Source organism: Pseudophryne corroboree, chromosome 4 (assembly GCF_028390025.1).
Source record: "Pseudophryne corroboree isolate aPseCor3 chromosome 4, aPseCor3.hap2, whole genome shotgun sequence".
Classification (NCBI taxonomy): domain Eukaryota; kingdom Metazoa; phylum Chordata; class Amphibia; order Anura; family Myobatrachidae; genus Pseudophryne; species Pseudophryne corroboree.
The window spans coordinates 536,866,477-536,894,443 of record NC_086447.1 but is presented as its reverse complement, the minus strand read 5'-3'; the positions used below and the strand labels follow the sequence as shown (position 1 = coordinate 536,894,443).

The following is a 27,967-nucleotide window of genomic DNA, read 5'->3' as shown; positions in this document are numbered from 1 at the left end:
AGTGCCATCCTGTCTGACACTGCAGTGCCACTCCTAGATGGGCCAGGTGTTTGTGTCGGCCACTTGTGTCGCTTAGCTTAGTCACACAGCGACCTTGGTGCGCCTCTTTTTTTCTTTGCATCATGTGCTGTTTGGGGACAATTTTTTTGAAGTGCCATCCTGCCTGACACTGCAGTGCCACTCCTAGATGGGCCAGGTGTTTGTGTCGGCCACTTGGGTCGCTTAGCTTAGCCATCCAGCGAACTTGGTGCAAATTTTAAGACTAAAAATAATATTGTGAGGTGTTCAGAATAGACTGAAAATGAGTGTAAATTATAGTTATTGAGGTTAATAATACTACGGGATCAAAATGACCCCTAAATTCTATGATTTAAGCTATTTTTGAGGGTTTTTTGTAAAAAAACACCTGAATCCAAAACACACCCGAATCCGACAAAAAAATTTCAGGGAGGTTTTGCCAAAACGCGTCCGAATTCAAAACACGGCCGCGGAACCGAATCCAAAACACAAAACCCGAAAAATGTCCGGTGCACATCACTAGTTTCATTCCCCAAGCTTTTAGAATTGATAATTTCCAAAACTCATTGTCAATTGGATACCTCCATTGACAATGACACACCTTGGCATCCTCCAGCCTACCTCCTATCATTTCAGGCTCCGGAAATTTAGAGTCTTAAAAAATTGAAGTAAAGTTTAGAGAAGTAAAGTGAGAACGGTGGAGCCTTCAAGATGAGATTGTTAGAGTAAAATATTAAACACTGAATGAAGTACAACACAAAGAACACTTTCTGCACATTCTTAAATATATCTATTTTCTTATTACATGCGTATTTTCACACCTTTATAATTTTGCATACTAATATTTAGACTTGTTTTATTCAGCATTTAATGGTGTATATTGATTTTTGTTAAGACCATCCATCGCACTTTTAAATATATTATAGATCTGTTTTAGATCCATGTATTAGGAATTTAGTCTAGGAATTATTGCACAGCCCCACACCCCTAAAACCAGTCCTAACCAACTCTTAAAACTGTACACTTATATTACAAAAATAGAGAGAATCTTGCATGGAGCCCTTATAAGAGTGAGCCTGTGTCATATAAAGTACCAGTCACCCGGACAATGGAGAAATTCCTGACCTATCATACGTTGAAATACAGACAGATTCGTACCCCTAACCAATGATATTATACCAAACTACTATTTGAATGTTAGCTTATCATTAGTATTGCACTTGCTGTTGGGAGGTCACTGTGATCAGAACTTGTGTTGGTGCTAACACCTCATCCGCTTGTGTTATTGGTGGTACTTTGTATTATTTTTATTTGCTGAAAAAACCTCATTGGATATCCCTGCTCGTGGTGTAGACTTCTCTATTATTTTACTTTTATAATATGCAAGATTTCAGGATTTCTGCAACACAAGTAATTTAAAATTTGTATTTCACTAGTGCTTAGAGAATTCCAGCTAAAAAGAAATTTCAGGTTTTGGATGAAGTACTGCAAATCTTTATCCCGTCTCGCAAACTTATTAAAGTTTGTAAAATGTAATCTTCTTACAGAAAACTTAATGCTCTGTAGGTAATGTTTGGCTACAGGGTGAGAACGCTGAAGATAAGAACTCACATTGAATGGTATAATTCCTGCCAATATTACTCATTATTGACAAATATCCACCGACCTGTGTGTTTTATGCAGTTCCATAACTTTGTCTTCCAGCTCCTTTGTTTGACAGGGTGCAAACTGAAAATCACTGATATAGTCAGCACTGTGCTCATCTGCATCATAATCACCCAGCTCAGCCTGCAGCACAAGGGAACCAAGGACTGCATGGGTCACAAATGAACATGGCAGACGCCCTGAAGCGATATCCTCACGAAGCTGAAGGCACAGGAAATATCTGTAGAAATAGTAATGAAACAGAATTAAAACATTCAGCAGATTTAGAATTTGTTTTATTACAATATATTATATCATTAAAGTCCATTCCTAAAATGGGGTTTCCTTTAGAGGGTACAGTATTTACAACTTACAGCTCATTATAATAGTATAAATGTATTAGCAGGGTCTCACCAAGTAGGCAGCAAGTGTGAATAAGAGGCGACTGACTGCTGATTCGAAGACCCAATCAGTGCCAAAGGTCAAAGGTGACCGGTAAAAGGTCCCAACTATATGTGCCGACACCCTGGGTAACACAATGAATGATGGGTCTCTCAAGAGAAGGGCCCAGAATTATTATTAAAGTTAATGTTCAAGAAATTAATCACCTCAAAAGTTAATTAGAAACAAGCACAGGTCTTGACAAACTTTCTGAAAATTCAGCAGCCAGGATGAACGTGTAGCAGCCAGAGGCCCCCCCCTTCAAAAAACACATAAAAAAACCCCATCCGCAGCTACATACCTGAGCAGCTTCCCCACACCCCAAGGCAAACCAACCCCCATGGCCGCAAAGCTAAGTGGGTACCTCCACGCAAAGCAGCCCTCTGCAGCCACCCCTTGGGCAAACAAACCACCCCCATCCCTCAGCCACATAAATGAGTAGCTAACCCCCCTGGGCAACCAACCCGAATGCCCACATATCTATGGGGGTATCCCCAGGCAAGTTAACTCTTTGCAGCCACCCCCCTGGCAAACACTCCCCCCCAACCGCCTTGAAGTCACATCACTACGCCTTTCCGAAACCGCAATCTCTAGCCACGCCTAGATCTCTGGCCACGCCTAGACCCTCTTATCGGAGAGCTCTATGCAGCTGGAGTTTGGAGGCAGCAAACAGTGTAGGCCGGACACTCAGCACATGCACTCCTGTGCATGAAATGGTCGCCACAATACAGGCACGGCCATGAATCTCTGCACTAGGGCTGAAAAGGATCTGCTTCCTCCCTCCCTGCATAATCTGGAAGCCAGGTAGCAAAATCTAGGGGCCAAGGCGACCTGGCCACTGGGATTTGTCGATCCCTGAAGCGCTGTATATTAATGGAGAAAGTATTACTAGCAATATTTTATACAAATGGTCGAATACAAATCAAATTTTTTTGTGAAGATACAAAAATAAGAATTTACTCACCGGTAAATCTATTTCTCGTAGTCCGTAGTGGATGCTGGGTACTCCGTAAGGACCATGGGGAATAGACGGGCTCCGCAGGAGACTGGGCACTCTAAAAGAAAGATTAGGTACTATCTGGTGTGCACTGGCTCCTCCCTCTATGCCCCTCCTCCAGACCTCAGTTAGGGAAACTGTGCCCGGAAGAGCTGACACTACAAGGAAAGGATTTGGAATCCAGGGTAAGACTCATACCAGCCACACCAATCACACCCTACAACTTGTGATAACTATACCCAGTTAACAGTATGAACAACAAATGAGCCTCATTAACAGATGGCTCATAACAAAACCCTTTAGTTAAGCAATAACTATATACACGTATTGCAGAGAGTCCGCACTTGGGACGGGCTCCCAGCATCCACTACGGACTACGAGAAATAGAAATACCGGTGAGTAAATTCTTATTTTCTCTGACGTCCTAGTGGATGCTGGGTACTCCGTAAGGACCATAGGGATTATACCAAAGCTCCCAAACGGGCGGGAGAGTGCGGATTACTCTGCAGCACCGCATGAGCAAACTCAAGGTCCTCCTCAGCCAGGGTATCAAACTTGTAGAATTTTGCAAACGTGTTTGACCCCGACCAGGTAGCAGCTCGGCAAAGTTTTAATGCCGAGACCCCTTGGGCAGCCGCCCAAGAAGAGCCCCCTTCCTCGTGGAATGGGCTTTTACCGATTTAGGATGCGGCAGTCCAGCCGCAGAATGTGCAAGTTGAATCGTGCTACAGATCCAGCGAGCAATAGTCTGCTTAGAAGCAGGAGCACCCAGCTTGGTGGGTGCATGCAGGATAACAGCGAGTCAGTATTTCAGACTCTAGCCGTCCTGGAAACATAGATTTTCAGGGCCCGGACTACATCAAGCAACTTGGAGGCCTCCAAGTCCCGAGTAGCCGCAGGCACCACAATAGGTTGGTTCAAATGAAACGCTGATACCACCTTAGGGAGAAATTGGGGACGAATCCTCAATTCTGCCCTGTCCCTATGGAAGATCAGATAAGGGCTTTCACATGACAAAGCCGCCAATTCTGACACACGCCTAGCCGAAGCCAAGGCCAAATATATATATATGACCACTTTCCACGTGAGATACTTCAACTCCACGTTCTGAAGTGGCTCAAAACACTGTGATTTCAGGAAATCCAACACTACGTTGAAATCCCAAGGTGCCACAGGAGGCACAAAAGGGGGCTGAATATGCAGCACTCCACTAACAACGTCTGAACTTCAGGCAGCGTCTTTCCTAGCCTTTAACAGCGTAGGAATCACTTCATCTGGAACGCCCTTTTCCGTTAGGATCCGGCGTTCAACCGCCAAGCCTTCAAACGCAGCCGCGGTAATTCTTGGAACAGACAGGGCCCCTGCAGTAACAGGTCCTGTCTGAGAGACAGAGGTCATGGGTCCTCCGAGATCATTTCTTGTAGTTCTGGGTACCAAGTTCGTCTTGGCCAATCCGGAACTACGAGTATAGTTCTTACTCCTCTTTTACTTACTATCCTCAGTACCTTGGGTATGAGAGGAAGAGGAGGGAACACATCAACCGACTGGTACACCCACGGTGTCACTAGTGCGCCCACAGCTATCGCCTGAGGGTCTCTTGACCTGCGCAATACTTTTTTAGCTTTTTGTTGAGGCGGGACGCCATCATGGCCACCTGTGGCCGTTCCCAACGGTTCACAATCTGCGTGAAGACTTCTGGATGAAGTCCCCACTCTCCCGGGTGGAGGTCGTGCCTGCTGAGGAAGTCTGCTTCCTAGTTTTCCACACCCGGAATGAACACTGCTGACAGTGTTAGCACGTGATACTCCGCCCATCGGAGAATCCTTGTGGCTTCTGCCAACGCCATCCTGCTTCGTGTGACGCCTTGTCGGTTTACATGGGCGACAGCCGTGATGTTGTCTGACTGAATCAGCACCGGCTAGTTTTGAAGCAGGGGTACTGCTTGCCTTATGGCATTGTAAATGGCCCTTAGGTCCAGAATATTTCTGTGTAGGGAAGTCTCCTGACTCGACCATTGTCCTTGGAAATTTCTTCCCTGAGTGACTGCTCCCCAACCTCGGAGGCTTGCATCCGTGGTCACCAGGACCCAGTCCTGAATGCCGAATCTGCGGCCCTCGAGAAGATGAGCACTCTGCAGCCACCACAGCAGAGACACCCTGGCCCTCGGGGACAGGGTGATCAGCCGATACATCTGAAGATGCGATCCTCACTTGTCTAACAGGTCCCACTGAAAGTTCCTTGCATGGAACCTGCCGAAGGGAATTGCTTCGTAAGAAGCTACCATCTTTTCCAGGACTCGCGTGCAATGATGCACCGACACCTGTTTTGGTTTCAGGAGGTCTCTGACCAGAGATGACAACTCCTTGGCCTTCTCCTCCGGGAGAAACACCGTCTTCTGTTCTGTGTCCAGAAACATGCCCAATATCAGCAGGAGACGCGTCGTAGGAACCAGCTGCGACTTTGGGATATTCAGAATCCAGCCGTGCTGTTGTAGCACTTCCTGAGATAGTGCTACTCCGATCAACGAATGCTCCTTGGATCTCGCCTTTATAAGGAGATCGTCCAAGTACGGGATAATTATAACTCCCTTCTTTCGAAGGAGAATCATCATTTTGGCCATAACCTTGGAACACACCCTCGGTGCCGTGGACAGACCAAACGGCAACGTCTGGAATTGGTAATGGCAGTTCTGTACCACAACCTTGAGGTACTCCTGGTGAGGTGGGTAAATGGGGACATGTAGGTAAGCATCCATGATGTCCAGTGATACCATGTAATGCCCCTCTTCTAGGCTTGCAATAACCGCCCTGAGCGATTCCATTTTGAACTTGAACTTCCTTATATAAGTGTTCAAGGATTTCAAATTTAGAATGGGTCTCACCGAACCGTCTGGTTTCGGTACCACAAACATTGTGGAATAGTAACCCCGTCCCTGTTGAAGGAGGGGAACTTTGATTATCACCTGCTGGAGGTACAGCTTGTGAATTGCCGCCAGTACTACCTCCCTGTCCTGGGGAGTAGCTGGCAAGGCTGATTTGAGGTAACGGCGAGGGGGAGACGCCTCGAATTCCAGCTTGTATCCCTGAGATACCACTTGTAGAACCCAGAGATCCACCCGTGAGCGAACCCACTGGTCGCTGAAGTTCCGGAGACGCGCCCCCACCGCACCTGGCTCCGTCTGTGGAGCCCCAGCGTCATGCCGTGGACTTAGTAGAAGCAGGGGAGGATTTTTGTTCCTGGGAACTGGCTGTCTGGTGCAGCTTTTTCCCTCTCCCCCTGCCTCTGGGCAGAAAGGAAGCACCTTTGATCCGCTTGCCTTTCTCAGGCCGAAAGGACTGTACCTGATAGTACGGTGCTTTCTTAGGTTGTGAGGGAGCCTGAGGTAAAAATGTCGATTTCCCAGCTGTTGCTGTGGATACGAGGTCCGAGAGACCATCCCCAAACAATTCCTCACCCTTATAAGGCAAAACCTCCATGTGCCTTTTAGAATCAGCATCACCTGTCCACTGCCGGGTCCATAATACCCTCCTGGCAGAAATGGACATTGCATTAATTCTAGATGCCAGCCGGCAAATATCCCTCTGTGCATCCCTCATATATAAGACGACGTCTTTAATATGCTCTATGGTTAGCAAAATAGTATCCCTGTCGAGGGTATCAATATTATCTGACAGGGTATCAGACCACGCTGCAGCAGCACTACACATCCATGCTGAAGCAATTGCAGGTCTCAGTATAGTACCTGAGTGTGTATATACAGACTTCAGGATAGACTCCTGCTTTCTATCAGCAGGCTCCTTCAAGGCGGCCGTATCCTGAGACGGCAGTGCCACCTTTTTTGACAAGCGTGAGCGCCTTATCCACCCTAGGAGATATCTCCCAACGTGACCTATCCTCTGGCGGGAAAGGGTACGCCATCAGTAACTTTTTAGAAATTACCAGTTTCTTATCGGGGGAACCCCACGCTTCTTCACACACTTCATTCAACTCATCAGATGGGGGGAAAAAACACTGGCTGCTTTTTCTCCCCAAACATAATACCCTTTTTAGTGGTACCTGGGTTAATGTCAGAAATGTGTAACACATTTTTCATTGCCGTAATCATGCAACGGATGCCCCTTGTGGATTGTGTATATGTCTCATCCTCGCTGACACTGGAGTCAGACTCCGTGTCGACATCTGTGTCTGCCATCTGAGGTAGCGGGCGTTTGTGAGCCCCTGATGGTCTTTGAGACGCCTGGGCAGGCACGGGCTGAGAAGCCGGCTGTCCCACGGCTGTTACGTCATCCAGCCTTTTATGTAAGGAGTTGACACTGTCGGTTAATACCTTCCACATATCCATCCACTCTGGTGTCGACCCCGCAGGGGGTGACATCACATTTATCGGCACCTGCTCCGCCTCCACATAAGCCTCCTCATCAAACATGTCGACACAGCCGTACCGACACACCGCACACACAGGGAATGCTCTGACTGAGTACAGGACCACACAAAGTCCTTTGGGGAGACAGAGTATGCCAGCACACACCACAGCGCTATATAATCAGGGATTTACACTAACACAAAGTGATTTTCCCTATAGCTGCTTTACAAATACAGTTTGCGCCTAAATTTAGTGCCCCCCCCCCTCTCTTTTTTACCCTTTGAGCCTGGAAACTGCAGGTGAGAGCCTGGGGAGCTGTCTTCCAGCGGAGCTGTGAAGAGGAAATGGCGTCAGTGTGCTGAGGGAGATAGCCCCGCCCCCTTCTCGGCGGACTTCTCCCACTCTTATATTTATATTATGGCGGGGGATTTTTGCACATATATAGTTTATTAGACTATATTATGTGCTGTTAGCCATGTAAGGTACTCTAATTGCAGCCCAGGGCGCCCCCCCCAGCGCCCTGCACCCATCAGTGACCGGAGTATGTGGTGTGCATAGGGAGCAATGGCGCACAGCTGCAGTGCTGTGCGCTACCTTAATGAAGACCGGAGTCTTCAGCCGCCGATTTCCAGGATGTTCTTCTTGCTTCTGGCTCTGCAAGGGGGACGGCGGCGCGGCTCCGGGACCGGACGACCGAGGCTGGGCCTGTGTTTGATCCCTCTGGAGCTAATGGTGTCCAGTAGCCTAGAAGCTCAAGCTAGCTGCAAGCAGGTAGGTTCGCTTCTCTCCCCTAAGTCCCTCGTAGCAGTGAGTCTGTTGCCTGCAGATCTCACTGAAAATAAAAAAACCTAACAAATACTTTCTTTACTAGAAGCTCAGGAGAGCCCCTAGTGTGCAACCAGCTCGAGCCGGGCACAGATTCTAACTGAGGTCTGGAGGAGGGGCATAGAGGGAGGAGCCAATGCACACCAGATAGTACCTAATCTTTCTTTCAGAGTGCCCAGTCTCCGCAGCCCGTCTATTCCCCATGGTCCTTATGGAGTACCCAGCATCCACTAGGACGTCAGAGAAATGTATATACAGCAACTATGATTAATGTTATCAAGTCATTTAGCAGCCAAGAGAAAGTCAGCATATACTTATCTACCGCTGATCAAACTACTTGTTTATAACATAGATTTTAGAACACAGATTGTTTATAATATAGATTTTAACAACCTCACAATTTTGGTGGCCCATATAAAGGTTATGCAAAAAGCAGTTTTCAGGATTAAAAAGGGTTCGATTGGTTATGCTTTATCAATTTCCATTCTGAAAGGCAGGTAACTGAGAAATGTATATGCTTTGGAGAAAGTGAAGCACTGCAGTATTAAGGGACAAAACCCATCATAAAATAAAGCGTTACAGATGCCCAATATTCTATGCAAGATAACATTTTAAATCTGCTCCACCCCTACCCGTAACCCTGTGCCTCTTACCCCTAGACCTTCTACAGATATGCCCACATACATCTAGCCTCCTTTCACATTAAACAGCCCTTCTAGTTGCATCATGCTATGTTGTGACTTGGTAGCACAGAGCCTCTTTTTTTTGGGATTTATTCTGTTAAAATGCATCTTATTAGGACACACAAGCAGTTTCTGTTCATTCAAATTATATGCAGCATGCCTATATTTGTGTGCGACTGCGGCTGTATCTGCATACGAATTGCCATGCTACAGTGCCTGCCTGTAAAAGCATTTTGTATGCAGTTACAGCCATAGTAACACACAGAATATAAGCATGCCGCACATTATTTTAATCAGAAGAAACTGCTTGTACGTCCTATTAGCATCATTTTGTAATAAGACGCATTCTAATGGAAAAAAGCAGCAAAAAAAACGTTTTGGCGCTACCAAGTCACCCGGCGCTCACGTGTTGTATAATGCAACTTGTAGCGCACGGATGATAGAAGTATGTGGACACATCTGTATGTTACTATACAGCCCTGGCCAAACACCACAATGTATGGGTTTGAGGACCAATAAAGAGATTGTACATTATTATTATAATTAGTATCTATATATTCGTAGCAGAAAGAGGACTTTTATGAGTGACATTTCTAGGATGCCTATGTCTGAGCATCATATAACTAATTAAAAGGTCACAGTCTGTAGATTTACGGATTATTATAGGTGTTGTAATTGGCACTTCGTTTCAGAGTTATATTGCAAAACGTCCGCCTGCCATTTATAATGCATCACCATTGTGCTCTGGAAAACGTGACAGTTCGTGAACTCTCCCTGCGCACCTTCTGGGTGACCTGGAACATGCGACCTGCTGGGTGGTCTGGAAACTGATAATTATTTGCAGCCACCCACTTTGCAGGGATTTTTCAAAATTCAACTCCTAAGAGGGTGAAAGGAGTAAAAATGTTCTACCCAGCAAACCTCTGCACGGTTGAAACTGGGCACATGAAATACTTATTATTATTATTACTCTCATTATTAAGTTGAAAATAGCACTGAATTCTGGCTCTATATTACAGAATCAGCAAAGCTCTGGGATAAATGCCTGCAAGGCGTGTCCACAATATTTGAGACAGAGAAGAGAATAGGGAGTAAGAACACTTCAGTAATATTTTATAGCCAAAAACAAATTCCAGTAGTATGCTTTCCATAATTGGAAGTGCACACTAATGAAAGTGATACTCTTGATGAGCGAGAAGAAAATGATTTCAACAATTAAAACAACAGAATGAAAAATAGGTCTGCCGGCAAGAACTTATGCAGAGTACAGTATCACTGTGGGGAGAATTCAATTGGGAGCCAGGTAAAAATATCCTTGTGGAATACTCTACATTGGGGGGAATTCACTCACACACACTCACAGACAATCCACACATCTCACACACTCACCCTGTTGCAGAGACCCGGCTCCTGACACTGGATGCAGTAGACCCCGCCTCGGAAGAGGAGTAATTACACGCTACCTAAGCTAATTGGAAAGTTCCAAATGCTTAATTAGTTCTCAGTGTGGGTGGGAGGCGTTTGCTGCCGGGGTCCCAGCTTAAGCCCCAGTGATTTTTCCAAAAAGTAAGGCTTTTAGGAAAAGACTTGCTCTGGAGGTGTGAGAAAAATATGTATTTTGTTTTAAATTTCCTACCAGCAATTGAATTTGTACCTGTACAGTATGTTTCAATTGTAATCAAGAGCACAAGTATATCCTCAGTGGTGCAATAATAGTTTAATAGATCGTAGTCACCCTCTACCTATATGATCACCATACAATGCAGGGAGCATCAGTGAACACCAAATACAAAGACTTTTTTTTTTTTTTTTTTTTTAATCACTTTACAACAACATCCCTCATCAAACTCATTAACTAATTTAGCTGAAGCTTCATAGTAACAACCTCATTTAATATAATTAACCATGTTAGAATAATTACCTTTATAATCCCCTTTATTAATTAGCACCATCATCATATTGTACTTGTATGTACATTAAACCACTAATTGCACCATTCAGTCTCATAAAAACATTCTTCATCGTAAATAACCCCATTAAATCATTAACCCCATAACTTAGTATGAACTACTATAAACTGTACGCAACCACTTCTGTTGCAACCACACAGCAGCGTTCAGGGAAGCAGACCTATGGCAGGTGCAGTTTCTCCATATGACAATGGCCTCCTAGGCTTGTGGCTTGCATCTGGGAACACAGCCACTTGCAATGACACAACACTGGCATAATACGTCCAGTGAGTGGACATTGCTGCACACAGTACTAGCCACCTCCCAGGAATACACATCTCTTTTCCACAACATTTCCGATCCAGTCTGACCCGATCACAAAAGCACCTTTGTGCCTACAACTCTGTGTAATGCATGCACCGTACGTTGTTGTTGTTTTTTTTTATTTTTTTATTTCTGCACATGCACAGTTGTAAAAAAACAAAACACATGAACATTGGCATTGCGTGCGCCTTAGAATCAGGCCCCTAATGTCAACACCAACAGCTGTTTTAGAAGTGACACACAGAATGAAAAGGCAGAACATAGGAAGTTACATACTGTAATATTCAGGACCGTGTTGGGAACTTGCTTCTGAACTAGGCAACTTAGCATATGTTAAAGCAGCAGCAACAGGATTACTACTACCAAAAGTGGATAGCTATATTTCTTTTTTCTTTTTATCGCTCTTTTAATAAAAAAAATATATATAGATATTAATCAGTTACTTTTCCCTGAATACCTACAGATGTGTGCTTTTTACTATAGCTTCAATTCCTCTAAATAACCCCTCTCATGCAGCTCGGCCACAAAATCTTATTTACATACTGTAGATAAAACAAATGGACTGCTAGTGTACACTGACCAGGGAGTGTACAACATTTGTACAAACGTGTGCGACTTAGTTCTGTTGTGCTTCATCTGTGCACTGTGTGTGTTTAAAACAACGCAGCGTCTCTAGTAAACTGTGAGCGGCTTTTTGCAGTATCTATAATGCGATCAAAACAGAAAATGTAAAGAAAAATACTGTATGCTAACTCCTCTGAGTAGGTCTCAGCAATACCGCGCACCTCGCACCATACACCCAGTAAATTAGGACCAATTCAAATTATTTATGGTCAATATAATAGGCAAAACCAGTGCTAGTGGCTGCCAGTCATAAAATATGTGGACAAACCAATGTGAATCCTGTCCCTCACCACACAACTGAACCTTAAGATGACATATAAAACACAATTTACTTAATTTAATATTTCTTTCTAAATTTCCCAATAATTAACTTCTGGCCTAGTGGTGCCATGAAAAAAATTCTGATAATTTAGGGCGCCATGATTCAAAAAAGTTTGGGAACCACTGTCCTGTTCTATAGACTGTTCCATGATTGATAACAAGAGTAAAGCTACTTTGAGTTGTAGCTACTTGGAGCTGCCGTGCCACCACACCAGGTGAGCAAACAGAATGTAGTGAAAGAGGAACTGTTAACTTGCAGTTCATAGCACTGACCTACAACATAGTTTAAACAAATATACAACACAGCTCAAATATACAACATAGGGCCTTATTCAGGTTTGTTAGCAAACCAAAACAGTTAGCAATTGGGCAAAACCATGTTGCACTGCAGGTGGGGCATATGTAACAGGTGTAGAGAGTTAGATTTGGGTGGGGAGTGTTCAAACTGAAATCTAAATTACAGTGTAGAAATTAAGCAGCCAGTAATTACCATGCACAGAATATAACCCACCCAAATCTAACTCTCTCTGTACATGTTACATCTGCCCCAATTGCAGTGCAACATGGTTTTACCAAATTGCTAACTTTTTTGGTTTGCTAACACAATAAGTCCCATAAATCAAAAAAGAAATTGCCACAGCACCCTTTTATTGTCTTCAAACATGAAAGACCCCACCTTATTATTTTGGGGCACTTTACTATGTATAGTGAACTCCAGTCACAAAACCCTTTTGTCTCTTACCAACCGATATCTGACCAATACTACCCCTTGAGCAATATTCAACAGTACCCACCCAGATAATTCTTTAAATAAATAAATTAAAATATATAAATGAGTCTTGCTGTAGGATGAACCCTTGGCCAACTTTGCATAGGGTATTGCATGACAGTACAAAATGCTTTTTGGTTTAGGAAGTCAGTCACTGGGCAAAAAGTTGACTCTGGATCCAGTGAGTCTCAGGCCATAATTTTCCTCCTCGATGATTGACCATAAGTGTCACACACTGAGTAACCATCTTTTATTCCTACTTGATGGCATTTAAAACCTGCATGATAAACCAAACATTTCATTCATGAATCCTTAAGATCTTCTTCCAGTTTTTAGTAGTCCCCTGGCAGTGCTTCATGCACAGACAAGGGTCTCTCATTTTACCATCTTATTACCACTTGACCTTTCAATCCTGCAGCTTGAAGTCTTCTCTTCATAGCTGAAACTGAGACTTTCTTACTTTGACCAGTGTTAAGCTGTGCTAGAAATTTTCCTGTGAGCCACCTAGCATGCAAGTTGTTTACTGTCACAAACTCTGAAGATTCCACTTCGACAGGCCAACTCTCACTCCTTTTCCTTCAAAAGTGCTTGCTATCCTATGGGTTAGCAAACAATTTTAAGCAAGAACCCGCTGTCGTAAAGCGCGACTGCTGCACATATTCAGCAGGGAGAATCCATTCCCCTTCAACTGAATCACCCTTGGTCTGACAGAACTCTTCATGTCAAGGAATTTTCTCCAATATCCAAGGGCTTTTTCATTGATTTTTTATTGTGTAGGAAACGATACTCACCAACACATTGAATTTCGTAACAATTGATCCAAAGTAAACACCTACAGATAAAAGGATTATAAGGTTGTGTCTGTCTTCCTTTATTAACCGTATTTTTTTCCACTATAATAGCAATAATGACCAAAAAATACTTCAGAGGGTGGATGTCTGCTCCAGCACTGTTTTAATACATACAGTACAGGAGGTTTGTAATCAAATAATCAACAGAAGTTGGGGCACCTGTAGGAATTGTTAGCATCAAGTTTCAAGGATCAATCTGAAATGATTAATCCATCACTTGTTCCCTAAAAAAATAATTTATTTTAAAAATAAGATTTTACTTACCGATAAATCTATTTCTCGTAGTCCGTAGTGGATGCTGGGGACTCCGTCAGGACCATGGGGGATTAGCGGCTCCGCAGGAGACAGGGCACAAAAATAAAGCTTTAGGATCAGGTGGTGTGCACTGGCTCCTCCCCCTATGACCCTCCTCCAAGCCTCAGTTAGGATACTGTGCCCGGACGAGCGTACACAATAAGGAAGGATTTTGAATCCCGGGTAAGACTCATACCAGCCACACCAATCACACCGTACAACTTGTGATCTGAACCCAGTTAACAGTATGACAAACGTAGGAGCCTCTGAACAGACGGCTCACAACAATAACAACCCGATTTTTTTGTAACAATAACTATGTACAAGTATTGCAGACAATCCGCACTTGGGATGGGCGCCCAGCATCCACTACGGACTACGAGAAATAGATTTATCGGTAAGTAAAATCTTATTTTCTCTGACGTCCTAGTGGATGCTGGGGACTCCGTCAGGACCATGGGGATTATACCAAAACTCCCAAACGGGCGGGAGAGTGCGGATGACTCTGCAGCACCGAATGAGAGAACTCCAGGTCCTCCTTAGCCAGGGTATCAAATTTGTAGAATTTTACAAACGTGTTCTCCCCCGACCACGTAGCTGCTCGGCAGAGTTGTAATGCCGAGACCCCTCGGGCAGCCGCCCAGGATGAGCCCACCTTCCTTGTGGAATGGGCCTTGACAGATTTAGGCTGTGGCAGGCCTGCCACAGAATGTGCAAGTTGAATTGTGCTACAAATCCAACGAGCAATCGTCTGCTTAGAAGCAGGAGCACCCAGCTTGTTGGGTGCATACAGTATAAACAGCGAGTCAGATTTTCTGACTCCAGCCGTCCTTGAAATATATATATTTTCAATGCCCTGACAACGTCCAGCAACTTGGAATCCTCCAAATCGCTAGTAGCCGCAGGCACCACAATAGGCTGGTTCAGGTGAAACGCTGACACCACCTTAGGCAGAAACTGAGGACGCGTCCACAGTTCTGCCCTGTCCGAATGGAAAATCAGATATGGGCTTTTATACGATAAAGCCGCCAATTCTGACACTCTCCTGGCTGAAGCCAGGGCCAGTAGCATGGTTACTTTCCATGTAAGATATTTCAAATCCACCGATTTGAGTGGCTCAAACCAATGGGATTTGAGAAAATCCAAAACTACATTAAGGTCCCACGGAGCCACTGGGGGCACAACCGGGGGCTGTATATGTAGTACTCCTTTTACAAAAGTCTGGACTTCAGGAACAGAAGCCAATTCTTTCTGGAAGAAAATCGACAGGGCCGAAATTTGAACCTTAATGGACCCCAATTTGAGGCCCATAGACAATCCTGTTTGCAGGAAATGTAGGAATCGACCCAATTGAAATTCCTCCGTGGGGGCCTTCCTGGCCTCACACCACGCAACATATTTTCTCCAAATGCGGTGATAATGTTGTGCAGTCACCTCCTTCCTGGCTTTTACCAGTGTAGGAATGACCTCTTCCGGAATGCCTTTTTCCCTTAGAATTCGGCGTTCAACCGCCATGCCGTCAAACGCAGCCGCGGTAAGTCTTGGAATAGACACGGTCCCTGCTGAAGCAGGTCCCGTCTTAGAGGTAGAGGCCACGGATCTTCCGTGAGCATCTCCTGAAGTTCCGGGTACCAAGTTCTTCTTGGCCAATCCGGAGCCACGAGTATCGTTCTTACTCCCCTTTGCCGTATAATTCTCAGTACTTTTGGTATGAGAGGCAGAGGAGGAAACACATACACTGACTGGAACACCCACAGTGTTACCAGAGCGTCCACAGCTATTGCCTGAGGGTCTCTTGACCTGGCGCAATACCTGTCCAGTTTTTTGTTGAGGCGAGACGCCATCATATCCACCTTTGGTTTTTCCCAACGGTTCACAATCATGTGGAAGACTTCTGAAGTCCCCACTCTCCCGGGTGTAGATCGTGTCTGCTGAGGAAGTCTGCTTCCCAGTTGTCCACTCCCGGAATGAACACTGCTGACAGTGCTATCACATGATCTTCCGCCCAGCGAAGAATCCTTGCAGCTTCTGCCATTGCTCTCCTGCTTCTTGTGCCGCCCTGTCTGTTTACGTGGGCGACTGCCGTGATGTTGTCCGACTGGATCAACACCGGCTGACCCTGAAGCAGGGGTTTTGCCAGGCTTAGAGCATTGTAAATCGCTCTTAGCTCCAGTATATTTATGTGAAGAGACATCTCCAGGCTTGACCATACTCCCTGGAAGTTTCTTCCCTGTGTGACCGCTCCCCAGCCTCTCAGACTGGCATCCGTGGTCACCAGGACCCAGTCCTGTATGCCGAATCTGCGGCCCTCTAACAGATGAGCACTCTGCAACCACCACAGAAGAGACACCCTTGTCCGTGGCGATAAGGTTATCCGCTGATGCATCTGCAGATGCGATCCGGACCATTTGTCCAGCAGATCCCACTGAAAAGTTCGTGCGTGGAATCTGCCGAATGGAATCGCTTCGTAAGAAGCCACCATCTTTCCCAGGACTCTTGTGCATTGATGCACAGACACTTTCCCTGGTTTTAGGAGGTTCCTGACAAGTTCGGATAACTCCCTGGCTTTCTCCTCCGGAAGAAACACCTTTTTCTGAACCGTGTCCAGAATCATTCCCAGGAACAGCAGACGTGTCGTCGGGGTCAATTGAGATTTTGGAAAATTCAGAATCCACCCGTGCTGTTGCAGCACTACTTGGGTTAGTGCTACTACGTCCCCCAGCTGTTCCCTGGACCTTGCCCTTATCAGGAGATCGTCCAAGTAAGGGATAATTAATACGCCTTTTCTTCGCAGAAGAAACATCATTTCGGCCATTACCTTGGTAAAGACCCGAGGTGCCGTGGACAATCCAAACGGCAGCGTCTGAAACTGATAATGACGGTTTTGCACCACGAACCTGAGATACCCTTGATGTGAAGAGCAAATTTGGGACATGCAGGTAAGCATCCTTGATGTCCAGGGACACCATAAAGTCCCCTTCTTCCAGATTCGCTATCACTGCTCTGAGTGACTCCATCTTGAACTTGAATTTTTGTATGTACAGGTTCAAAGATTTCAGATTTAGAATAGGTCTTACCGAGCCGTCCGGCTTCGGTACCACAAATAGTGTGGAATAATACCCCTTTCCCTGTTGTAGGAGGGGTACCTTGACTATCACCTGCTGAGAATACAGCTTGTGAATGGCTTCCAATACCGTCGCCCTGTCTGAGGGAGACGTTGGCAGAGCAGACTTTAGGAACCGGCGAGGGGGAGACTTCTCGAATTCCAACCTGTAACCCTGAGATACTATCTGCAGGATCCAGGGGTCCACCTGTGAGTGAGCCCACTGTGCGCTGAAATTCTTGAGTCGACCCCCCACCGCCCCTGAGTCCGCTTGTAAAGCCCCAACGTCATGCTGAGGGCTTTGCAGAAGCCGGGGGGGGCTTCTGTTCCTGTGAAGAAGCTGCTTGGTGCACTCTCTTAACCTTTCCTTTGCCTCGGGGCAAATATGACTGTCCTTTCGCCCGCTTGTTCCTATAGGAACGAAAGGACTGCGGCTGAAAAGACGGTGTCTTTTTCTGTTGGGAGGGGACCTGAGGTAAAAAGGTGGATTTCCCGGCTGTTGCCGTGGCCACCAAATCCGATAGACCGACCCCAAATAATTCCTCCCCCTTATACGGCAATACTTCCATATGCCGTTTGGAATCCGCATCACCTGACCATTGTCGCGTCCATAAACTTCTTCTGGCAGATATGGACATCGCACTTACTCTCGATGCCAGAGTGCAAATATCCCTCTGAGCATCTCGCATATAAAGAAAAGCATCCTTTAATTGCTCTAAAGTCAATAAAATACTGTCCCTATCTAGGGTATCAATATTTTCAGTCAGGGAATCCGACCAAACCACCCCAGCACTGCACATCCATGCAGAGGCGATGGCTGGTCGCAGTATAACACCAGTATGAGTGTATATACTTTTCAGGGTAGTTTCCAGCCTCCTATCCGCTGGATCCTTGAGGGCGGCCGTTTCAGGAGACGGTAACGCCACTTGTTTTGATAAGCGTGTGAGCGCCTTATCCACCCTAGGGGGTGTTTCCCAGCGCGCCCTAACCTCTGGCGGGAAAGGATATAATGCCAATAACTTCTTTGAAATTAGCAGTTTTCTATCGGGGTTAACCCACGCTTCATCACACACTTCATTCAATTCGTCTGATTCAGGAAAAACTACAGGTAGTTTTTTCAGACCCCACATAATACCCCTTTTTGTGGTACATGCAGTATCAGAGATATGCAAAGCCTCCTTCATTGCCGTGATCATATAACGTGTGGCCCTACTGGAAAATACGTTTGTTTCTTCACCGTCGACACTAGATTCGGTATCCGTGTCTGGGTCTGTGTCGACCGACTGAGGTAAAGGGCGTTTTACAGCCCCTGACGGTGTCTGAGACGCCTGTACAGGTACTAACTGGTTTGCCGGCCGTCTCATGTCGTCAACTGATTTTTGTAATGTGCTGACATTATCACGTAATTCCGTAAACAAAGCCATCCATTCCGGTGTCGACTCCCTAGGGGGTGACATCACCATTACCGGCAATTGTTCCGCCTCCACACCAACATCGTCCTCATACATGTCGACACACACGTACCAACACACAGCAGACACACAGGGAATGCTCTTATCGAAGACAGGACCCCACTAGCCCTTTGGGGAGACAGAGGAAGAGTTTGCCAGCACACACCCAAGCGCTATAAATATATAGGAACAACCCTATAGAAGTGTTGTCTCCCTTACAGCAGCTTAATATATCAAAAAACGCCAAAAAAGTGCCCCCCCCCTCTCTGTTTTACCCTGTTTCTGTAGTGCAGTGCAGGGGAGAGTCCTGGGAGCCTTCCTCGCAGCGGAGCTGAGCAGGAAAATGGCGCTGTGTGCTGAGGAGATAGGCCCCGCCCCCTATTTCGGCGGGCTCTTCTCCGGTGTTTGTGAGACCTGGCAGGGGTTAAATACATCCATATAGCCCCAGGGGCTATATGTGATGTATTTTTTAGCCAGAACAAGGTATTCTCATTGCTGCCCAGGGCGCCCCCCGCAGCGCCCTGCACCCTCCGTGACCGCTGGTGTGAAGTGTGTGACAACAATGGCGCACAGCTGCAGTGCTGTGCGCTACCTCATGAAGACTGAAAAGTCTTCTGCCGCCGGTTTCTGGACCTCTTCACTTTTCGGCATCTGCAAGGGGGTCGGCGGCGCGGCTCCGGGACCGGACTCCATGGCTGGGCCTGTGTTCGATCCCTCTGGAGCTAATGGTGTCCAGTAGCCTAAGAAGCCAATCCATCCTGCACGCAGGTGAGTTCACTTCTTCTCCCCTAAGTCCCTCATTGCAGTGAGCCTGTTGCCAGCAGGACTCACTGTAAAATAAAAAACCTAAAAACTTTTTCTAAGCAGCTCTTTAGGAGAGCCACCTAGATTGCACCCTGCTCGGACGGGCACAAAAACCTAACTGGGGCTTGGAGGAGGGTCATAGGGGGAGGAGCCAGTGCACACCACCTGATCCTATAGCTTTATTTTTGTGCCCCGTCTCCTGCGGAGCCGCTAATCCCCCATGGTCCTGACGGAGTCCCCAGCATCCACTAGGACGTCAGAGAAATAACTGAAATGGACATTATACTGTAGTTTTTGCAAACCAATTTTTTTTAAACCTCCTACAGATTCAATTTGTACCATTTCAGGTCACTCCCTGACTTTAATTGCATAAATAAAACTGTAAACTGAAATAAGGGTGCTTTAAAATTTTCATGCCGAAGTGTATGTGTGTATTATAACACACACACATGCATAAATACATACCAAAATAAAAAACCATCCCTTTCTTTGGGGAGTGCTTAGTGGGCACATGGTGCTTCTCCGCAAGCTGCTACTCTTATCCAAAAACACAAAACTTCTGAGGTTTTCAGAAAAGAAAAAAAAGTGACATTTTGCCTTTTTTCCCGATCAAATCCTTAGGGAGGAATTAAATTACCGTATATACTCGAGTATAAGCCGACTTTTTCAGCACTTTTTTTTGTGCTGAAAAAGCCACCTCGGCTTATACTCGAGTCAGTGGCAGTGCAGTGTGACAGGCAGAGCAGTGTGAAGGAGGGACACGGAGCGCACAGCGCGCGCCTCTCCTGTGTCCCTTCTGCATCTCCGGCGGGTCTATTAAAGGAAGTACCCGTTCGTGACCTCTGATCACGAACCGGCACTTCCTTTAATTGACCCGCCGCGGCCGCCGGAGATGCAGGAGGGACACAGGAGAGGCGCGCGCTGTACGCTCCGTGTCCCTCCTTCAGAACACAGCGCGGGATTGACGGAGGGGTAAGTAACAGGCACTGGGGGAGCATATTTGGCACTTGGGGAGGGGGCATATGTGGCAGCATGAGGGGCATATGTGGCAACATGAGGGGCATATGTGGCAACATGAGGGGCATATGTGGCAACATGAGGGGCATATGTGGCAACATGAGGGGCATATCTGGCAGCATGAGGGCATATCTCGCACTGTGGGGCATATCTGGCAGCATGAGGGGCATATCTGGCACTGTGGGGCATATCTGGCAGCATGAGGGCATATCTGGCAGCATGAGGGCATATCTGGCACATCTGGCACTGTGGGGCATATTTGGCAGCATGAGGGCATATCTGGCACATCTGGCACTGTGGGGCATATTTGGCAGCATGAGGGCATATCTGGCACTGTGGGGCATATTTGGCAGCATGAGGGCATATCTGGCAGCATGAGGGCATATCTGGCAGTATGAGGGCATATCTGGCAGTATGAGGGCATATCTGGCAGTGAGGGCTGTGTTAGGCTAGAGCTGCATTTCCCACCCTAGGCTTATACTCGAGTCAATAAGTTTTCCCAGGTTTTTGTGGTAGAATTAGGTGCCTCGGCTTATATTCGGGTCGACTTATACTCAAGTATATACGGGTAGCCCACGAAAATGTTTGTGGGCGCAAAAGACTCCTGATTTTTTAGTGGCTTTTATTTAAAATCGCACAAATCAATTATCCCCCGGTTCTTGCACCCGAAAATTTTAATTTTTTGTCCGAAAACACACAAGATCCGTGATAAGTTCACAGACCTATGTGTTTACCCAGTTACTCAAAACTTAGGGTGTGTACACACGGTGAGATCCTTGCTATGCCCGATTTTCACTTATGATTTCCCTTGAACTCCCTGGAGCCCAGATAGCACAAATCTTGACTAACTTTTCTTGAGATATGGACTATGTGTGCTTAAGATTTTGGCTTATGTGAGATTTTGGTTTATGTGAGATGTCATTGACATGTGAGATGAACTAGATAGTACACCGATCTAGCAAGGATTGACTTGCCTGCACAGTCTATCTTTTCTTGCGATGCCGACCTGGCGGGACCGCGCATCGGGATCGCAAGGTGACTTTCACCTTGCGATCTGCACTAACTTTTCTTGAGATTTTGACTATATAGTCAAAATCGAAAGAAAATATCTCACAGTGTGTACACACCTTTAGTTCTGGTGTAACTGCTCATCTCTAATATAAACACACAAACGTGTGTGTCCAGGATGCAGTCAATTTACCGACGGTCAAAATACCGATAGCAATTGACCGACGGTCAAAATCCCAACATGATCAAACTCCCAACATAGTCAAAATCCCGACAAGGTCAAAATACCGACATTTAAAATGTTGACAGGTCAAAAAGTCGACATGAGTTTATCATTGAAACCGACTTGGTCATACTTTACCATCCCAGTGGACCTGGAGGGGGAATATAATAGCGTGCCGAGCGCAGCATGGCGAGTGCAGCGAGCCATGCGAGGGGACGCGGCACACTTATATGGTGTCCATGTCGACCTATGTCGACATACACACCCCAAAAACCACAATGAAAAACTTGTGTTGGCTTTTTCACCTGTCAACATTTTGACCTTGTCTGTATTTTAAATGTCGGTATTTTGTCCATGTCAGTATTTTGACAGTCAGGATTTTGATTGTAGGTATTTCATACTGATCCCATGTGTCCTTATACACCCATCCTCAACACACCATGCGACACCTGGTGCGACTGAGCTGCCAGGTCCACTATACTTGCACCAAGCATATTTTTGGCCTGAAAATGTGTCTTAGTCACAAATGGATGTGACATTCCGCTCATGAGACTGCACTGACTTATTTGATATACAACACTTTTATATTTGTGTGCACTAATCAGTATACAAAGCACAAAGGACCTCTGCTTTAAAAAAAATAAGATTTTAAACCTACCGGTAAATCTTTTTCTCCTAGTCCGTAGAGGATGCTGGGGACTCCGTAAGGACCATGGGGTATAGACGGGCTCCGCAGGAGACATGGGCACTATAAAGAACTTTTAGTATGGGTGTGCACTGGCTCCTCCCTCTATGCCCCTCCTCCAGACCTCAGTTAAAGAACTGTGCCCAGAGGAGATGGACAATACGAGGAAAGGATTTTGTTAATCCAAGGGCAAGATTCATACCAGCCCACACCAAGCATACCATATAACCTGGAAACATGCAACCAGTTAACAGTATGAACAAAAACAGCATCAGTCAAAGACCGATTCCCACTGTAACATAACCCTTATGTAAGCAACAACTATATACAAGTCTTGCAGAGTAAGTCCGCACTGGGACGGGCGCCCAGCATCCTCTAGGGCAGTGATTTTCAACCTATTTTTACTCGCGGCACACCGAACAATATTTTAAAATTGCCAAGGCACACCATCAGTTCCCCACAGAAAAAAACAAAACACACACATTGGCCCTCACAGTAAAAAAAATAAAAATCCACACATACATTGGCCTACACAGAAAAAACAATCACATTGTTCCCCACATAAATCCTATTGCTCCCCACATGAATTATTCACATTGTTCTTATTCTCCCCACATAAATCCTATTGAAATCCTATTGTTCCCCACAGGAGAAATAAAATAACAAATATTATTATCAGCTGTCCTCCTCCGTGTCCCTTAGTGGAGGGGATTGTTCATAGTGGAGTGCTGCGAATACTGAGCAGCGGGCGGTCGGGCAGGTGTGGATGTGGATGGGCAAGGAAAGCTGTGTATGCAGGCGGGAACTGGAAGATGTGTATGCAGGCAGGTGGGCTGGCTGGGTAGTGAGACGTGGCAGCCGTGACCTATGATATCACACCGTTTTCAAGGCATAGGTCATGGCCGGAGCATGACTGATCCTCTAAGAAGATCCCGGGCCAACAGTTCACTCTGAAGGTGCAGGAAGCTGCTCTGCCTCCGCGGCACACCTTGCAACTGGTCGCGGCACACTAGTGTGCCACGGCACACTGGTTGAAAAAGCCTGCTCTAGGGACTAGGAGAAAAAGAATTACCGGTAGGTTTAAAATCTTAATTTCTCTTACGTCCTAGAGGATGCTGGGGACTCCGTAAGGACCATGGGGTTTATACCAGAGCTCCAAACCGGGCGGGAGAGTGCGGATGACTCTGTAGCAACGATTGAGCAAACGCGAGGTCCTCATCAGCCAGGGTATCAAACTTGTAGAATTTTGCAAAAGTGTTTGAACCCGACCAAGTAGCTGCTCGGCATAACTGCAAAGCCGAGACGCCTCGGGCAGCCATCCAAGAAGAACCCACCTTCCTAGTGGAATGGGCCTTTACCGAATTTGGCAACGGCAATTCAGCCGTAGAATAAGCCTGCTGAATCGTGTTACAGATCCAGCGAGCAAGTCTGCTTTGACGCAGGCGCGCCAATCTTGTTGCTGCATACAGGACAAACAGAGTTTCTGTTTTCCTAACCCTAGCTGTCCTGGCTACATACACCTTTAGAGCCCTGACTACATCGAGGGACTTGGAGTCCTCCAAGTCACTCTTAGCCACAGGCACCACAATAGGTTGGTTCATATGAAATGAAGACACCACCTTAGGTAAAAATTGAGGACGAGTCCTCAATTCTGCTCTATCCACATGAAAAATCAAGTAGGGGCTCTTGTGAGACAAGGCCGCCAATTCTGACACCCGCCTTGCCGAAGCCAAGGCCAATAACATGACCACCTTCCAGGTGAGAAATTTCAACTCAACCGTTTGAAGGGGTTCGAACCAGTGTGATTTAAGGAACTGTAACACCACGTTCAGGTCCCATGGTGCCACTGGGGGCACAAAAGGAGGCTGGATGTGCAGCACTCCCTTCACAAAAGTTTGGATTTCTGGGAGAGAAGCCAATTCCTTCTGAAAGAATATAGATAGGGCCGAAATCCGTACCTTAATGGAGCCTAACTTCAGGCCCATATCCACACCTGTCTGTAGGAAGTGGAGAAAACGGCCCAGATGGAAATCTTCCGTAGAAGCATTCTTGGTTTCACACCAAGAGATATATTTCCTCCAAATACGGTGATGTTTCGCCGTCACCTCCTTCCTAGCCTTTATTAGGGTAGGTATGACCTCCTCCGGAATACCTTTTCCAGCTAGGATCCGGCGTTCAACCGCCATGCCGTCAAACGCAACCGCGGTAAGTCTTGGAACACGCAGGGCCCCCGCTGCAACAGGTCCTCCCTGAGAGGAAGAGGCCAAGGATCTTCTGTGAGCATTTCCTGAAGATCTGAGTACCAGGCCCTTCGAGGCCAATCTGGAACAATGAGAATTGTTTGTACTCTTTTTTTGTCTTATGATCCTCAAATTCTTTGCGATGAGAGGAAGAAGAGGAAACACATAGACCGACTGAAACACCCATGGCGTTACCAGGGCGTCTACTGCTATTGCCTGAGGGTCCCGGGACCTGGCACAATACCTCCGAAGTTTCTTGTTGAGGCGTGACGCCATCATGTCCACCTGAGGAACTCCCCAGAGACCCGTTATCTCTGCAAAAGACTTCTTGATGAAGTCCCCACTCTCCCGGATGGAGATCGTGTGTGCTGAGGAAGTCTGCTTCCCAGTTGTCCACTCCTGGAATGAAGACAGCTGACAGAGCGCTTACGTGACTTTCCGCTTAGCGAAGAATACTGGTGGCTTCCGCCATCACGACTCTGCTCCTTGTCCCGCCTTAGCGGTTCACATTAGCCACGGCTGTGACATTGTCTGATTGAATCAGAACCGGTAGGTTGCGAAGAAGACTCTCCGCTTGTCGAAGGCCATTGTATATGGTCCTTAATTCCAGCACGTTGATGTGCAGACAGGACTCCTGGCTTGACCATAGTCCCTGAAAATTTCTTCCTTGGGTGACTGCTCCCCATCCTCGGAGGCTCGCGTCCGTGGTCACCAGAACCCAATTCTGAATGCCGAACCTGCGACCCTCTAGAAGGTGAGCACTTTGCAGCCACCATAGAAGAGACACCCTGGCCCTGGGGGACAGTGTTATCTTCTGATGTATTTCTAGATGGGACCCGGACCACTTGTCCAGAAGGTCCCACTGAAACGTCCTCGCATGAAACCTGCCGAAGGGAATGGCCTCGTAGGAGGCCACCATTTTTCCCAGAACTCGAGTGCATTGATGAACTGACACTCTTTTTGGCTTTAGCAGGTCTCTGACCATGTTCTGGAGGTCCTGGGCTTTTTCCAACGGGAGAAAAACCTTCTTTCGTTCCGTGTCCAGTATCATGCCTGGGAACGATAGTCGAGTTGTTGGAACCAATTGCGACTTTGGCAGATTGAGAATCCAACCGTGCTGTTGGAGCACTCTCAGGGAGAGCGACACGTTCTTCAGCAATCGATCTCCTGATCTCGCCTTTATCAGGAGATCGTCCAAGTATGGGATAATTGTGACTCCCTGCCTGCGCAGGATCACCATCATTTTCCGCCATTACCTTGGTGAAAATCCTCGGGGCGGTGGAAAGCCCAAACGGCAACGTCTGAAACTGGTAATGACAATCCTGTACAGCGAATCTCAGGTACTCCTGATGAGAGGGATATATGGGGACATGAAGGTAAGCATCCTTTATGTCTAGCGACACCATAAAATCCCCCCCTTCTTGGCTGGATATTACAGCTCGGAGCGATTCCATCTTGAATTTGAATCTTTTCAAGTACAGGTTTAGGGATTTTAGATTTAAAATGGGTCTGACCGAACCATCCGGCTTCGGGACCACAAACAGGGTCGAATAATATCCTTTTCCCTGTTGGACCAGGGGAACCCTGACAATCACTTGCTGTTGACACAGCGTTTTAATTGCAGATAAACACTACTTCCCTCTCTGGGGAAGAAGTTGGTAAGGCCGACATGAAAAACCGGCGCGGGGGCACTTCCTCGAATTCCACCTTGTAGCCCTGGGAAATAATTTCCATCGCCCAAGGTTCCACGTCTGACTGAACCCAGACTTGGCTGAAGAGTCGAAGGCGTGCCCCCACCAGTGTGGACTCCCGTAGGGGAGCCCCAGCGTCATGCGGTGGACTTAGTTGAAGCCGGGGAGGACTTCTGCTCATGGGAACCAGCCGAAGCAGGTGTTCTTTTCCCTCTACCCTTACCTCTGGCAAGGAAGGAGGAGCCCCGACCTCTTCTGGACTTATGCGACCGAAAGGACTGCATCTGATACTGTGGAGTTTTCTTTTGTTGTTGGGGAACAAAAGGTAAAAAGGCAGATTTACCCGCTGTAGCTGAGGAAACCAGGTCTGCGAGACTGTCCCCAAACAACACATTCCCCTTGTAAGGTAAAACCTCTATGTGCTTTTTTGAGTCTGCATCACCCGTCCATTGGCGGGTCCATAAGGATCGTCTCGCAGAAATAGCCATGGCATTGGCTCTGGAACCCAGCGTCTCTCATATATAAGACTGCGTCCTTAATATGGGCTAAAGTTAACAAAATGGTATCCCTATCTAGGGTATCAAGGTCAGCTGACAGGGTATCTGTCCAAGCTGCAACTGCGCTACATACCCATGCCGACGCAATTTCTGTTCTGAGCAAAGTGCCAGTATGTGTATAGATAGACTTTAATGTAGTCTCCTGCCTGCGGTCCGCAGGATCCTTGAGGGCCGCCGTATCAGGAGACGGCAGCGCCACCTTCTTGGACAGGCGTGTTAAAGCCTTGTCCACGCTGGGAGAGGATTCCCAATGTACCCTGTCCTGCGTAGGGAAAGGGTATGCCATAAGAACTCTTTTGGGAATCTGCAGTTTCTTATCTGGAGATTCCCAAGCTTTTTCAAATAACTTGTTAAGTTCATGAGATGGGGGAAAGTTTACTACCTGCTTCTTTCCCTTAAACATGTGTACCCTCGTGTCGGGAACAGAGGGTTCATCAGTGATATGCAAAACATCCTTTATTGCAATAATCATACACTGAATACTTTTTGTCACCCTAGGGTGCAATCTTGCTTCCTCATAGTCGACACTGGAGTCAGAGTCCGTGTCGGTATCCGTGTCTACTATTTGTGACGTAGGGCCCTGTGAGGCGGTCCAATCTGTGGATTGACCCCCTGTTGTCTCCCTGGACTCTGCTTTGTCCAGTCTCTTATGTAAGGATGCTACACTTGCATTTAACATATGCCGCATATCCATCCATTCCTGAGTCGGCACCACCGATGGGGACTCAGCACTCATTTGCTCCACCTCCTCCTTGGACGAGCCTTCCGCTTCAAACATGCCGACACGCACGTACTGACACCCCACACACACCGGGATATAACTATAAGAGGACAATTCCCCAACCAGGCCCTTTGGAGAGACAGAGAGAGAGTATGCCAGCACACACCCAGCGCCAAACTGACACTGGAATAAGCCCAGACAGCGCTTTTATATTATAACAATAACTTTCCCACTCACTGCGCCAATATTGTGCCCCCCCTCCTCTTTTTCAGCCCTCTGATCCGTGTTCAGCAGGGGAGAGTCCGGGGAGCCAGCGTCTCTGCAGCTTCTGTGGAGAAAATGGCGCTGGTTAGTGCTGAGGGAT

The 27,967-nt window shown here is 46.7% G+C and overlaps 1 protein-coding gene across 14 annotated transcripts in view; it reads right to left on the bottom strand.

Annotated features, from left to right (window-relative positions):
• EPB41L2 (erythrocyte membrane protein band 4.1 like 2) overlaps nucleotides 1-27,967 on the bottom strand; it is a 640,934-nt gene that overhangs the window by 182,374 nt on the left and 430,593 nt on the right. For all 14 annotated transcript variants that reach the window (XM_063917319.1, XM_063917312.1, XM_063917311.1 and 11 more), the window contains one exon: nucleotides 1,685-1,903. In XM_063917319.1, the coding sequence (XP_063773389.1) occupies nucleotides 1,685-1,903 (219 nt within the window). The remainder of the gene's footprint in view (nucleotides 1-1,684; nucleotides 1,904-27,967) is intronic.